The 13,128-nt window shown below is 67.7% G+C and overlaps 2 protein-coding genes across 4 annotated transcripts in view; one reads left to right on the top strand and one right to left on the bottom strand.

Annotated features, from left to right (window-relative positions):
• Positions 1-880: 880 nt before the first annotated feature.
• LOC138734425 (octapeptide-repeat protein T2-like) lies at positions 881-1,393 on the bottom strand. The gene has a single exon (XM_069882038.1). It carries the CDS (start codon positions 1,391-1,393, stop codon positions 881-883), a length of 513 nt encoding a protein of 170 aa, XP_069738139.1.
• Positions 1,212-13,128, top strand: part of PLEC (plectin) — an 84,911-nt gene continuing 72,994 nt past the window's right edge. For all 3 annotated transcript variants that reach the window (XM_069882048.1, XM_069882049.1, XM_069882056.1), the window contains exons 1-2: positions 1,212-1,449; positions 5,862-6,039. In XM_069882048.1, coding sequence (XP_069738149.1) covers positions 5,880-6,039 — 160 coding nt within the window. In that variant the 5' untranslated portion in view covers positions 1,212-1,449; positions 5,862-5,879. The remainder of the gene's footprint in view (positions 1,450-5,861; positions 6,040-13,128) is intronic.

The raw sequence follows: 13,128 nt of genomic DNA on the forward strand, positions 1-13,128 counted from the left end.
CTCCAGTTCCCAGTTTCGGTTCCCAGTACTGGCTCTGGTTCCTGGCACCAGTTCCCAGCTCTGGTTCCCAGTTTCGGTTCCCAGTACTGGCTCCGGTTCCCGGCACCAGTTCCCAGCAGGGTGCATGATGGTGCAGACTGGGAGCACTGGTGGTGCTCTTGCTGGTATGAACTGGGAGCACTGGTGGTGCTGCTGGGAACTGGGAGTCACTGGGAGCACTGGTCAGACTGGTCCCTCTGCACTGGGAGCACTGGGCGGGGTTAACCCTTTCCTGCCCTTTAACCCTCTCGGGGCTCACTGGGAGCACTGGGCGGGGTTAACCCCTTCTTGTCCGTTAACCCTCTCGGGGCTCACTGGGAGCACTGGGCGGGGTTAACCCCTTCCTGCCCGTTAACCCTCCTCCCTCGGGCACCGGGATAGGGCAGGAGGAGCCCCCAGAGCCCCCGGTCCCGGGGCAAAAGGAGCCCCGGGAGCCGGTCCCGGTGCAAAAGGAGGTCCCGGTGCATGAGGAGCTGCCGATACCGGTGCAGAAGGGGCTCCCGGAGCCCCCGGTCCCGGTGCATTTGCAGCTCCCGGTGCATTTGCAGCTCCCGGTCCCGGTGCAAACGGAGCTCCCGGTGCATGAGGAGCTGCCGGTACCGGTGCAGAAGGGGCTCCCGGAGCCCCCGGTACCGATGCAAAAGGAGCTCCCGGGGCAAAAGGAGCTTCCAGAACCCTCGGCTCCGGCGCAGGCCCGAGCTCCCGGTGCCTTCGGAGCTGCCGGTGTCGGCACCGGCGCGGGCGGAGCCCCCGGTGCATTTTGGAGCTCCCGGTACCGGAATCGTTGTATTTGGAGCTCCTGGAGCCTCCATTCCCGGTGCATTTGGAGCTCCCGGAGCATCTAGAGCTGCTCCCGGTGCATTTGGAGCTGCCGGTACCGCTGCATCTGGAGCTCCCGGTGCATTCGGAGCTCCCGGAGCCTCTGCTCCCGGTGCATCTGGAGCCTCCGGTGCATTTGGAGCTCCCGGTACCGGGATCGGTGCGTTTGGAGCTCCCGGTACCGGTGCATCTGGAGCTCCCGGTGCATTCGGAGCTCCCGGAGGCTCCCCTCGCGGTGCCCTCGGAGCCGCCGGTGTCGGTACCGGAGCGGGCGGAGCTTCCAGCGCTGCTGCGGGCGGAGCCCCCGGTGCGGAAGGAGCCGCCGGTGCAGGAGCCGCTCCCGGTACCGGAATTGCTGCAGTGGGAGCTCCCGGTACCGGAATCGGTGCGCTCGGAGCCCCCCCCGGTGCATTCGGAGCTCCCGGAGCCCCCCCCGGTGCATTCGGAGCTGCTGGGACCGCTGCATTTGGAGCCTCCGGTGCGCTCGGAGCCCCCGGTACCGGGGTCGGTGCGCTCGGAGCCCCCCCCGGTGCATTCGGAGCCCCCCGGGGATGCTCGCCCGGCGCCGCCCGGGTGACAGCGCGGGGCTCGGTGAGTGGGGGGGGGGGGGGGCTGGGGAGCAGGAGGGGGGAATTTGGGGGTGCGGGGGGGGCTGGGGAGGAGGAGGGGGGTGTTTAGGGGTGCAGGGGGTGCGGGCTGAGCTGCAGGAGGGGGGGATTTGGGGGTGCGGGGGGGGCCTGGGGAGCAGGAGAGGGTGTTTGGGGGTGCGGGGGGGGCGGGCTGAGCTGCAGGAGGGGGAGGTTTGGGGGTGCGGGGGGAGCTGGGGAGCAGGAGAGGGTGTTTGGGGGTGCGGGGGGGGCTGGGGAGCGGGATTGGGGGTTTTAGGGGTGCGGGGGGTGCGGGCTGAGCTGCAGGAGGGGGGGATTTGGGGGTGCAGGGGGGCTGGGGAGCGGGATTGGGGGTTTTAGGGGTGCAGGGGGGGAGGGCTGAGCTGCAGGAGGGGGAGGTTTGGGGTGCGGGAGGGGCTGGGGAGCAGGAGAGGGTGTTTGGGGGGGGCGGGGGGGCGGGCTGAGCTGCAGGAGGGGGAGGTTTGGGGGTGGGGGGGGAGCTGGGGAGCGGGATTGGGGGTTTTAGGGGTGCGGGGGGGGCTGGGGAGCGGGATTGGGGGGTTTGGGGGTGCAGGGGTGCGGGCTGAGCTGCAGGAGAGGGAGGTTTGGGGTGCGGGGGGGCTGGGGAGGAGGAGGGGGAGGTTTGGGGGTGCGGGAGGGGCTGGGGAGCAGGAGAGGGTGTTTGGGGGTGCGGGGGGGCGGGCTGAGCTGCAGGAGGGGGAGGTTTGGGGGTGCGGGGGGAGCTGGGGGTTTCGGGAGAGGGGGTTGGGGTGCAGAGGGTGAGGTTTGGGGGTGCGGGGGGTTGTTTGGGGGTGCAGGAGGTGAGGTTTGGGGGTTTGGGGTGTAGGTTTGGGGTGCGGGGGGGTCGGTGGTGCAGGAGCAGGAGGTTTGGGGGTGCAGGGGGGCTGTGGGGGTGGGGAGGGGGAGGATTGGGGGTGTGAGGTTTGGGGTGTGGGGGGGTCAGTGGAGCAGGAGGGGGAGGTTTGGGGGTTCAGGGGGGGCTGGGCTGCGGGAGGAGGGATTTGGGGGTGCAGAAGAGGGGGTTGGGGAGCGTGGGGGTGAGGTTTGGGGGTGCAGGGGGGGTCTATGGTGCAGGAGCAGGAGGTTTGGGGGTGCGGGGGGGCTGTTTGGGGGTGCAGGAGGTGAGGTTGTGGGGTTTGGGGCGTAGGTTTGGGGTGTGTGGGGGGTCAATGGTGCAGGAGCAGGAGGTTTGGGGGTGCGGGGGGGCTGTTTGGGGTGCAGGGGGTGTCAGTGGTGCCGGAAGGGGAGGTTTGGGGGTGCAGGGAGGGGCTGTGGGTGGATGAGGGGGTGCAGGAGCAGGAGGTTTAGGGGTGCAGAGGGGCCCGTGGGGATGTGGGGGGGCTGTTTGGGGGTGCAGGGGGTGAGGTTTGGGGTGCGTGGGGTGGGGTTAGGGGGGTGCGGGGGGGGCTGTCTGGGGTGCGGGGGGCTCAGGGGTGTGTGGGAGCTGTTTGGGGGTGCAGAGCGTGAGGTTTCGGGGTGCAGGGGAGCTGTGGGGTGCGGGGAGGATTGAGGTTTGGGGGGGCTGAGCTGCAGGAGGGGGAGGTTTGGGGGTGCGGGGGGGGCTAGGGATGTGTGGGAGCTGTTTGGGGGTGGGGCCTGAGGTGTGGGGGTGCGGGGGGTGGAGGCTGAGCTGCAGGAGGGGGAGGTTTGGGGGTGCAGGGGGGGCTGTTTGGGGGTGTAGGGGGTGAAGTTTGGGGGTTTGGGGTGAGGTTTGGGGTGCGGGGGGGTCTATGGTGCAGGAGGTTTGGGGGTGCAGATGGGCCCGAGGTTTGGGGGTGCAGAGGGGGCTGAGCTGCAGGAGGGAGGTTTTTGGGGTGCGTGGGGGTGAGGTTTGGGGGTGAGTGGGGGCTGTTTGGGCTGCAGGGGGTGCTGAGGTGCAGGAGGGGGAGGTTTGGGGGTGCAGGGGGGGCTGTATGGGGTGTGGGGGGGGATGAGGTTTGGGGGTGCAGGGGGGATGGAGGGGTGGGGGGGCTGTGGTGCAGGAGGAGGAGATTTGGGGATGCAGAGGGGCCTGTGGGGATGTGGGGGGGCTGTTTGGGGGTGCAGGGGTTGAGGTTTGGGGGTGCAGGGGGGCTGTTTCAGGTGTGGGGGGGGCTGTGGTGCATGAGGGGGAGGTTTGGGGGTGCAGGGGGGGCTGTTTGAGGTGCGGGGTGTCAGTGGTGCATGAGGGGGAGGTTTGGGGGGGTGTGGGGGTGAAGTTTTGGGGATGCAGGAGGGCTGAGCTGCAGGAGGAGGAGGTTTGGGGGTGTGTGGGGGGCTGTGGGGTTGGGGGGGCTGTTTGGGGGTGCAGGGGGTGAGGTTTGGGGGTTTGGGGGGGCTATGGGGTCAATGGTGCAGGAGGGGGAGGGTTGGGGTGCAGGAAAGGGGGTTGGGGTGCAGGGAGTGAGATTTAGGGGCTCTGAGGGTTTCGGGGTGCAGGTTGGGGTTTGGGGTGGGATGGAGTGAGGTTTGGGGGTTTGAGGGGGCTTATTGGCTGGGTCTGGGGCCACTTGAGGAGGGGGTTTGGCCACCAGCCCCCCCCTCCAGGGGAGATGAGGAGACTGGGATGGACTGGGATGGACTGGGATGGACTGGGGGAGCAGGATGGACAACTGGGATGGACTGGGGGAGCAGTTTGGACAACTGGGATGGACTGGGATGGGGTGCAGGAGCAGGATGGAGCAGTGGGAAGGTGGGGTGGGACCGTGGTGGAGGCTGGAGGAGGCGTTATAGCAGCACCAGGATGGGATGGAGATGGTGGAGGTGGGATGGGATGGGATGGAGGTGGAGATGATGAGATGGAGGTGGGGGTGGGGATTGGGATTGGGATGGGGGTGGGATGGAGATGATGAGGATGAGATGGAGGTGAGGTGGGGGTGGACGCGGAGATGATGGTGGGGATGAGGATGGTGGGGATGATGGGGATGAGGATGGAGATGATGGGGGTGAGGATGGAGATGGTGGGGACAGGGATGGGGCTGGATGAGGATGGGATGGAGGTGGAGGTGGGATGAGGTGGGGATGGGATTGGGGGTGGGATGGAGATGATGGGTGGGATGGGGTTCTGCTTGCCAAGCTGTGCTCCCCGCGGGATCACTGGCTACGGGCTCAGTGCCGCCGCGGCTGCCGGCCCCGCGTCCCCCCCGTGAGCCCCGGCTGGGGACCTGGGATCACGCACCCAGGCGTCACGGTGATCGCGGCGAGGCCCAGGGCCGCCCGTGGCCCTCGGTGCCCTGGGGGGTGCTGGGGTCCCTGGCGCTGTGGAGATGCCGGTGTTGGGTGCCGGTGTTTGTGTTGGGTGCCGGTTCCGGCGATGGGAATTGGTGCTGGTGATGGCACTGGATGCCGGCGCTGGGTGCCGATGTTGGTGCTGGGTGCCAGGGTTGGCGATGGGTGCTGGCAACGGCAGTGGGTGCTGGTGTTGGCTATGAGTGATGGCAATGGGTGCCAGTGTTGGCAATGGGTACCAGCAATGCTGATGGGTGATGGCAACGGGTGCTGGTGTTGGTGCTGGATGCCGACGCTGGCCATGGGTGCTGGTGCTGGGTGCCAATCTTGGCCATGGGTGCCAGTGATGGTGACTGGTGATGGTGATGGGTGGTGGTGATGGGTGCTGGTACTTGCCATGGGTGCCAGAAATGGCGCTGGGTGCCGGTGTTGGTGCTGGGTGCTGGCGCTGGGTGCCGGCATTGGCCACGGATGTTGGTGATGACGATGGGTGTTGGCGATGGGTGCCGGTGATGATGATGATGGGTGCTGGCATTGGCCATGGATGTTGGCGATGGGTGCCGGTGATGCTGCTGGGTGCCGGCAATGGCCATGGATGTTGGTGATGACGATGGGTGTTGGCGATGGGTGCCGATGATGCTGCTGGGTGCCGGCAATGGCCATGGGTGTTGGCGATGGGTGATGGTGCTGGGTGCCGGTGATGGTGCTGGGTGCCGTCAATGGCCATGGATGTTGGTGATGACGATGGGTGTTGGCGATGGGTGCCGGTGATGGTGCTGGGTGCCGGCATTGGCCACGGATGTTGGTGATGACAATGGGTGTTGGCGATGGGTGCCGGTGATGATGATGATGGGTGCTGGCATTGGCCATGGATGTTGGCGATGGGTGATGGTGCTGGGTGCCGGTGATGGTGCTGGGTGCCGTCAATGGCCATGGGTGTTGGTGATGACGATGGGTGTTGGCGATGGGTGCCGGTGATGCTGCTGGGTGCCGGCAATGGCCATGGGTGTTTTCAATAGGTGCCGGTGTTGGCCATAGATGCTGGCGATGGCGATGGGTGTTGGCGATGGTGATGGGTGTTGGCGCTGGGTGTTGGCGTTGGCCGTGGGTGCTGGGCATGGCGCTGGGTGCCATTACCAGGTCCCTGACGTGGTGTCTGTGCCGCAGGAGCCGCAGGCGGCCGGGATGGCAGAGGAGAGCTCGAGCGGCAGCAGCGGCTCGCCGGGCGCGGGGGACACGCTGCCCTGGAACCTGCCCCGGCACCAACGCTCCAAGCGCAACAAGGCGGCCGCCGGCAACGGCACCGTGCTGGACCCCGCCGAGAGGGCCGTCATCCGCATCGCAGGTACCGGGGGCTCGTGGGGGTTTGGAGCATGTGGGGCGCCCCACGGAGCCGAGGAGTTGTGGGGCTGCGGGTCCTGGGGGTCTCGTGTTGGTTCTGAGCCCATGGGGCGCGCCATGGATTCTGAGAGCCGTGGGGCTGGGGGTCCTGGGGGTCTCACGGTGAGCTCTGAGCCTGTGGGGCACCCCATGGAGTCCAAGAGTTGTGGGGCTGGGGGTCCTGGGGGTCTCACGGTGAGCTCTGAGCCTGTGGGGCACCCCATGGAGTCCAAGAGTTGTGGGGCTGGGGCTCCTGGGGGTCTCGTGGTGCCTTGGAGACCGTGGAGTGCTCCACAGAGCCCAAGAAATGTGGGGCTGAGGGACCTGGGGGTCTCGTGTTGGTTTGGAGACCATGGGGTGTCCCATGGAGCCTGGGAGCCGTGGTGCAGCATGTGGGGCTGGGGGTCTTTGGGGTCTCACAGTGAGCTCTGAGCCCATGGGGTGCCCCATGGAGCCCAAGAGTTGTGGGGCTGGGGGTCCTGGGGGTCTCGTGTTGATTTGGAGACTGTGGGGTGCCCCACGGAGCCTGGGAGCTGTGGGGCTGAGGGTCCTGGGGGTCTCACGGTGAGCTCTGAGCCCACGGGGTGCCCCACGGAGCCCAAGAGTTGTGGGGCTGGGGGTCCTGGGGGTCTCAAGGTGGCTCTGAGCCCGTGGAGCGCCCCGTGGAGCCTGGGAGTGACAGTGGTGGCCGTGGGGTGGCCATGGTGGCCATCAGAGGGTCCCCAGGCCCTGAGGTGACAGTGGTGTCCGTGGGGTGGCCATGGTGGCCATCAGAAGGTCCCCAGGCTGTGAGGTGACAGTGGTGGCCGTGGAGTGGCCATGGTGGCCATCAGAGGGTCCCCAGGCCATGAGGTGACAGTGGTGGCCGTGGAGTGGCCGTGGTGGCCATCAGAGGGTCCCCAGGCCCTGGGATGACAGTGGTGGCCCTTGGGTGGCAGCGGTGGCCTTGGGGTGACCCTGGTGGCCATCAGAGGGTCCCCAAGCTCTGGGGTGACAGTGTGACCATGAGATGGTGGCCATGGGGTGGCCCTTGGGTGACAGCAGTGGCTATGGGGTGACCGTGGTCACCATCACAGGGTCCCCAGGTCCTGGTGTGGCCATGGTGGCCATGGAGTGGCTATGAGGTGGCCATCAGAGGGTCCCCAAGCCCTGGGGTGATTGGTTGTGGTGGCCTTGAGGTGACCATGGTGGCCATCAGAAGGTCCCCAGGCCATGAGGTGACCATGGTGGCCGTGGAGCGGCCATGGTGGCCATCAGAGGGTCCCCAGGCCCTGGGGTGATAGTGGTGGCCATCGAGTGGCCGTGGTGGCCATCAGAGGGTCCCCAGGCCCTGGGGTGATAGTGGTGGCCTTGAGGTGACCGTGGTGGCCATCAGAGGGTCCCCAGGCCATGAGGTGACAGTGGTGGCCATGGGTGGCCATGGTGACCATCAGAGCATCCCCAGGCTCTGGGGTGACAGTGGTGGCCCTGGGGTGGCCCCGGTGGCCATCAGAAGGTCCCCAGGCCATGAGGTGACCATGGTGGCCATGGAGCGGCCGTGGTGGCCATCAGAGGGTCCCCAGGCCCTGGGGTGATAGTGGTGGCCATGGGGTGACAGCAGTGGCCATCAGAGGGTGGCCATGGGGTGGCTATGAGGTGGCCATCAGAGGGTCCCCAAGCCCTGGGGTGATTGGTTGTGGTGGCCTTGAGGTGACCATGGTGGCCATCAGAAGGTCCCCAGGCCATGAGGTGACCATGGTGGCCGTGGAGCGGCCGTGGTGGCCATCAGAGGGTCCCCAGGCCCTGGGGTGATAGTGGTGGCCTTGAGGTGACCGTGGTGGCCATCAGAGGGTCCCCAGGCCATGAGGTGACAGTGGTGGCCATGGAGTGGCCGTGGTGGCCATCAGAGGGTCCCCAGGCTGTGAGGTGACAGTCTCTGGGGTCCCGTGGGGTGACAGGTCCCCACGTTCTGGCCTGGGGGGTTCCATGGGGTCCTGCAGCGTGGGGCAGCCCCTGCCCCCCAAGTGGAGCCCCCCAAGTGCCCCCCAGCCCCTGCCCCCCAAGTGGAGCCCTCCGAGTGCCCCCCTGCCCCCCAAGTGGAGCCCCCCAAATGCCCCCCAGCCCCCGCCCCCCAAGTGGAGCCCCCCGAGTGCCACCCAGCCCCCTAAGTGAAGCCCCCCAAGTGCTCCCAGCCCCTGCCCCCCAAGTGGAGCCCCCCGAGTGCCCCCCTGCCCCCCAAGTGGAGCCCCCCAAATGCCCCCCAGCCCCCGCCCCCCAAGTGGAGCCCCCCAAGTGCCCCCCTGCCCCATGGGGATTTGGGGGTTACCTGCTGGTTTTGGGGGGCATCTCCACCCTGACCTCTTGGTGCTGTGGGGCAGGGCTGGGGTCCCCCCATAGCCGTGGGTCCCCCCATAGCCATGGATCACCCCATAGGCCCCACATCCCCAGGGATTTGGTGGCAGCTGAGCCCTGGGCGCCGTGGGGCCGCACTTGGGGGGCCCGGGCCCCATGGCTGTGGGGCCCTTGGGGGCTGAGAAGCCCCACACCGACCCCCCTGTGACCCATAGGGAGCTGCGGCCATGGGGCGTCCTGCCCCATAGCGTGTCCGTGGGGCGCCCTGCCCCATAGCATCCTTGTGCCCCACACTGTGTCTGTGCCCCACAGCGTCCCTGTGCCCCACAGCGTGTCCGTGGGGTGCTGTGCCCCACACCCTGCCCCATAGCGTGCCTGTGGCCGTGCCCCATAGCGTCCCTGTGCCCCATAGCGTGTCCGTGGGGCTCCCTGCCCCATAGCATCCTTGTGCCCCACACTGTGTCCATGCCGCACAGCGTCCCTGTGCCCCACAGCGTGTCCATGGGGTGCTGTGCCCCACACCCTGCCCCATAGCGTGTCCACACCCATAGTGTTCCCATGCCCTGTGGGGTGCTGTGCCCCATAGCGTGTCCATGGGTGCTGTGCCCCATAGCGTGCCCTGCCCCACGGCGTGCCCCACACCCTGCCCCACAGCGTGCCTGTACCCATAGCGTTCCCGTGCCCTATGGGGTGCTGTGCCCCACACCCTGCCCCACAGCATCCTTGTGCCCCACACTGTGTCCGTGCCCCACACCCTGCCCCATAGCGTTCCCATGCCCTGTGGGGTGCTGTGCCCCATAGCGTGCCCTGCCCCATAGCGTGCCTGTGGGGTGCCCTGCCCCGCAGCATACCTGTGCCCCATAGCACATCCGTCAGATGATGTGCCCCATAGCGTGCCCTGCCCCACGGCGTGCCCCACACCCTGCCCCACAGTGCACCTGTATTCGTAGTGTTCCCATCCCCTTGCAGTTCTGTGCCCCATAGCGTGCCCCATAGTGTGCTTGTACCCTGCCCCACACCCTGCCCCACAGCGTGCTTGTGCCCCACGCTGTGTCCGTGCCCCACAACGTACCTGTGCCCCATAGTGTGTCCGTGGGGTGCTGTGCCCCACACCCTGCCCCACAGCGTGCTTGTGCCCCATAGTGTGTCCATGGGGTGCTGTGCCCCACAGCGTGCCCCACAGCGTGTCTGTACCCATAGCGTTCCCATGCCCTGTGGGATGCTGTGCCCCACACCCTGCCCCACAGCATGCCTGTACCCATAGTGTTCCCGTGCCCCACACCCTGCCCCACAGCGTGCTTGTGCCCCACACTGTGTCCGTGCCCCACAGCGTCCCTGTGCCCCATAGCGTGTCCGTGGGGCTCCCTGCCCCATTGCATCCTTGTGCCCCACAGCGTCCCTGTGCCCCACAGCGTGTCCGTGGGGTGCTGTGCCCCACACCCTGCCCCATAGCGTTCCCATGCCCTATGGGGTGCTGTGCCCCACACCCTGCCCCACAGCATCCTTGTGCCCCACACTGTGTCCGTGCCCCACAGCGTGTCCATGGGGTGCTGTGCCCCACACCCTGCCCCATAGCGTGCTTGTGCCCCACGCTATGTCCGTGCCCCACAGCGTCCCTGTGCCCCACAGCGTGTCCGTGGGGCTCCCTGCCCCATAGCATCCTTGTGCCCCACACTGTGTCTGTGCCCCACAGCGTCCCTGTGCCCCACAGCGTGTCCATGGGGTGCTGTGCCCCACACCCTGCCCCATAGCGTGTCCACACCCATAGTGTTCCCATGCCCTGTGGGGTGCTGTGCCCCATAGCGTGTCCATGGGTGCTGTGCCCCATAGCGTGCTCTGCCCCACGGCGTGCCCCACACCCTGCCCCACAGTGTGCCTGTACCCATAGCGTTCCCGTGCCCTATGGGGTGCTGTGCCCCACACCCTGCCCCACAGCATCCTTGTGCCCCACACTGTGTCCGTGCCCCACACCCTGCCCCACGGCGTGCCCCACAGCGTGCCCCACAGGATGCCTGTACCCATAGTGTTCCCGTGCCCCACACCCTGCCCCATGGCGTGCCTGTACCCATAGCAGAACCCTGTGCCCTGTGGGGTTCTGTGCCCCACAGCGTGCCCCACACCCTGCCCCACAGCATCCTTGTGCCCCACACTGTGTCCGTGCCCCACAGCGTCCCTGTGCCCCATAGCATGTCCATGGGGTGCTGTGCCCCACACCCTGCCCCACAGCGTGTCCGTGGGTGCTGTGCCCCACACCCTGCCCCATAGCGTGCTTGTGCCCCACGCTATGTCCGTGCCCCACAGCGTCCCTGTGCCCCACAGCGTGTCCGTGGGGCTCCCTGCCCCATAGCATCCTTGTGCCCCACACTGTGTCTGTGCCCCACAGCGTCCCTGTGCCCCACAGCGTGTCCATGGGGTGCTGTGCCCCACACCCTGCCCCATAGCGTGTCCACACCCATAGTGTTCCCATGCCCTGTGGGGTGCTGTGCCCCATAGCGTGTCCATGGGTGCTGTGCCCCATAGTGTGCCCTGCCCCACGGCGTGCCCCACACCCTGCCCCACAGCGTGCCTGTACCCATAGCGTTCCCATGCCCTATGGGGTGCTGTGCCCCACACCCTGCCCCCACAGCGTGCCCCACAGCATGCCTGTACCCATAGTGTTCCCGTGCCCCACACCCTGCCCCCATGGCGTGCCTGTACCCATAGCAGAACCCTGTGCCCTGTGGGGTTCTGTGCCCCACAGCGTGCCCCAACACCCTGCCCCACAGCATCCTTGTGCCCCACACTGTATCCGTGCCCCACAGCGTCCCTGTGCCCCACAGCGTGTCCGTGGGTGCTGTGCCCCACACCCTGCCCCACAGTGTGTCCGTGGGGTGCTGTGCCCCACACCCTGCCCCACAGCGTTCCCATACCCTATGGGGTGCTGTGCCCCACGGCGTGCCCCACAGCGTTCCCATGCCCTGTGGGGTGCTGTGCCCCCACACCCTGCCCCAACAGTGTTCCCATGCCCTGTGGGGTGCTGTGCCCCACGGCGTGCCCCACGGCGTGGCGGCGGCGCCTTTAAGCCGTGTCTGGCACGCCGTCCCGTGGGTCCCGTGGGCACCGTGGGCACCGTGGGTCGCGTGCGGCCGTGGGGCGGGGGACGGGGACACACGGACGCGGGGACGCAGGGACGGGGGCTTCCCCCGCCCCTGCCCCATGGCCGCCCACGCTGTGGGGCAGCTGCCCCCCCAACCCCGAGGAGCAGGACTTCATCCAGGCCTACGAGGACGTGCGGGAGCGCTACAAGGGTACGGGCTGTGGGGCAGGGGCGCCGTGGGGCTGGGACCCCATAGCTATGGGGCCTGTGGGGCTGGGACCCCCGCTATGGGGCTGGGACCCCCCTGTGGGGCTGGGACCCCATAGCTATGGGGCCTGTGGGGCTGGGACCCCCGCTATGGGGCTGGGACCCCAGGGGTATGGAGCCCAAGGGTCAGGGACCCCCCTATGGGGCAGGGACCCCCATGTGTATGGACACCTGTGGGGCAGAGACCCCTCTATGGAGCGAGGAGCCCAGGTTTATGGATCCCTATGGGGCAGGGACCCCCCTATGGGGCAGGGACACCCCTATGGGGCATGGACACCTGTGGGGTAGAGACCCCCACCATGGGGCAAGAACCCCAGGTTTATGGATCCCTATGGGGCAGGGACCCCCCCTATGGGGCAGGGACCCCCCTATGGGGCATGGACACCTGTGGGGCAGGGTCCCCTCTATGGGGCAGGGTCCCCTCTATGGGGCAGGGACCCCCATGTGTATGGACACCTGTGGGGCAGGGACCCCTCTATGGGGCAGGGACCCCCATGTGCATGGACACCTGTGGGGCAGGGACCCTCCTTATGGGGCAGAGACCCTCCTTATGGGGCAGGGACCCCCGTATGGGGCTGGGACCCCTGTGGGGCAGTGACTGCTCTGGGTACAGACCCCTGTGGGGCTGGGACCCCCCTATGGGGCAGGGACACCTGTGGGGCAGGGACCCCATGGGGCTGGGACCCCTCTATGGGGCAGGGAGCCCTGTGGGGCAGGGTCCCCCCTGTTTAGGGACCCCTGTGGGGCTGGGACCCCCCTATGGGGCAGGGGCACCTGTGGGGCAGGGACCTCCAGGGATATGGACCCCTATGGGGCAGGGACCCCCCCAAGCGGGGTGTGGGGCTCCTCATGCGTACGGGACCCCCAGGTGGGGCAGGGGGAGCCCGCTATGGGTCAGGCCCCCCCCCCCATGGGGTGTGGGACCCCCAAGTGGGTCAGGGCCCCCCCCCGCCCCCCCGGCAGCGCGGCCGCTTTGCCTTAATTGGTCACAGCGAGCGGCGGAGACGCTGTGGGGCCCTAGGGGACAGGGATCTATGGGGCAGGGACCTAGGGGACAGGGATCTATGGGGCAGGGACCTAGGGGACAGGGATCCATGGGGCAGGGACCTAGGGGACAGGGCCCTAGGGGACAGGGATCTATGGGGCAGGGACCTAGGGGACAGGGATCTATCTATGGGGACAGGGCTCTGTCTATGGGGCAGGGCCCTATCTATGGGGCAGGGACCTAGGGGACAGGGCTCTGTCTATGGGGCAGGGCCCTAGGGGACAGGGATCTATGGGGCAGGGACCTAGGGGACAGGGATCTGTCTATGGGGCAGGGCTCTATGGGGCAGGGACCTAGGGGACAGGGATCTATCTATGGGGCAGGGCCCTATCTAT

Source organism: Phaenicophaeus curvirostris, unplaced genomic scaffold (assembly GCF_032191515.1).
Source record: "Phaenicophaeus curvirostris isolate KB17595 unplaced genomic scaffold, BPBGC_Pcur_1.0 scaffold_75, whole genome shotgun sequence".
Classification (NCBI taxonomy): Eukaryota; Metazoa; Chordata; class Aves; order Cuculiformes; family Cuculidae; genus Phaenicophaeus; species Phaenicophaeus curvirostris.

Coding starts and splice junctions, on each gene's coding strand:
- LOC138734425 (XM_069882038.1), bottom strand. CDS start 1,393: ATGCACCGGGGGGGGCTCCGAGCGCACCGACCCCGGTACCGGGGGCTC.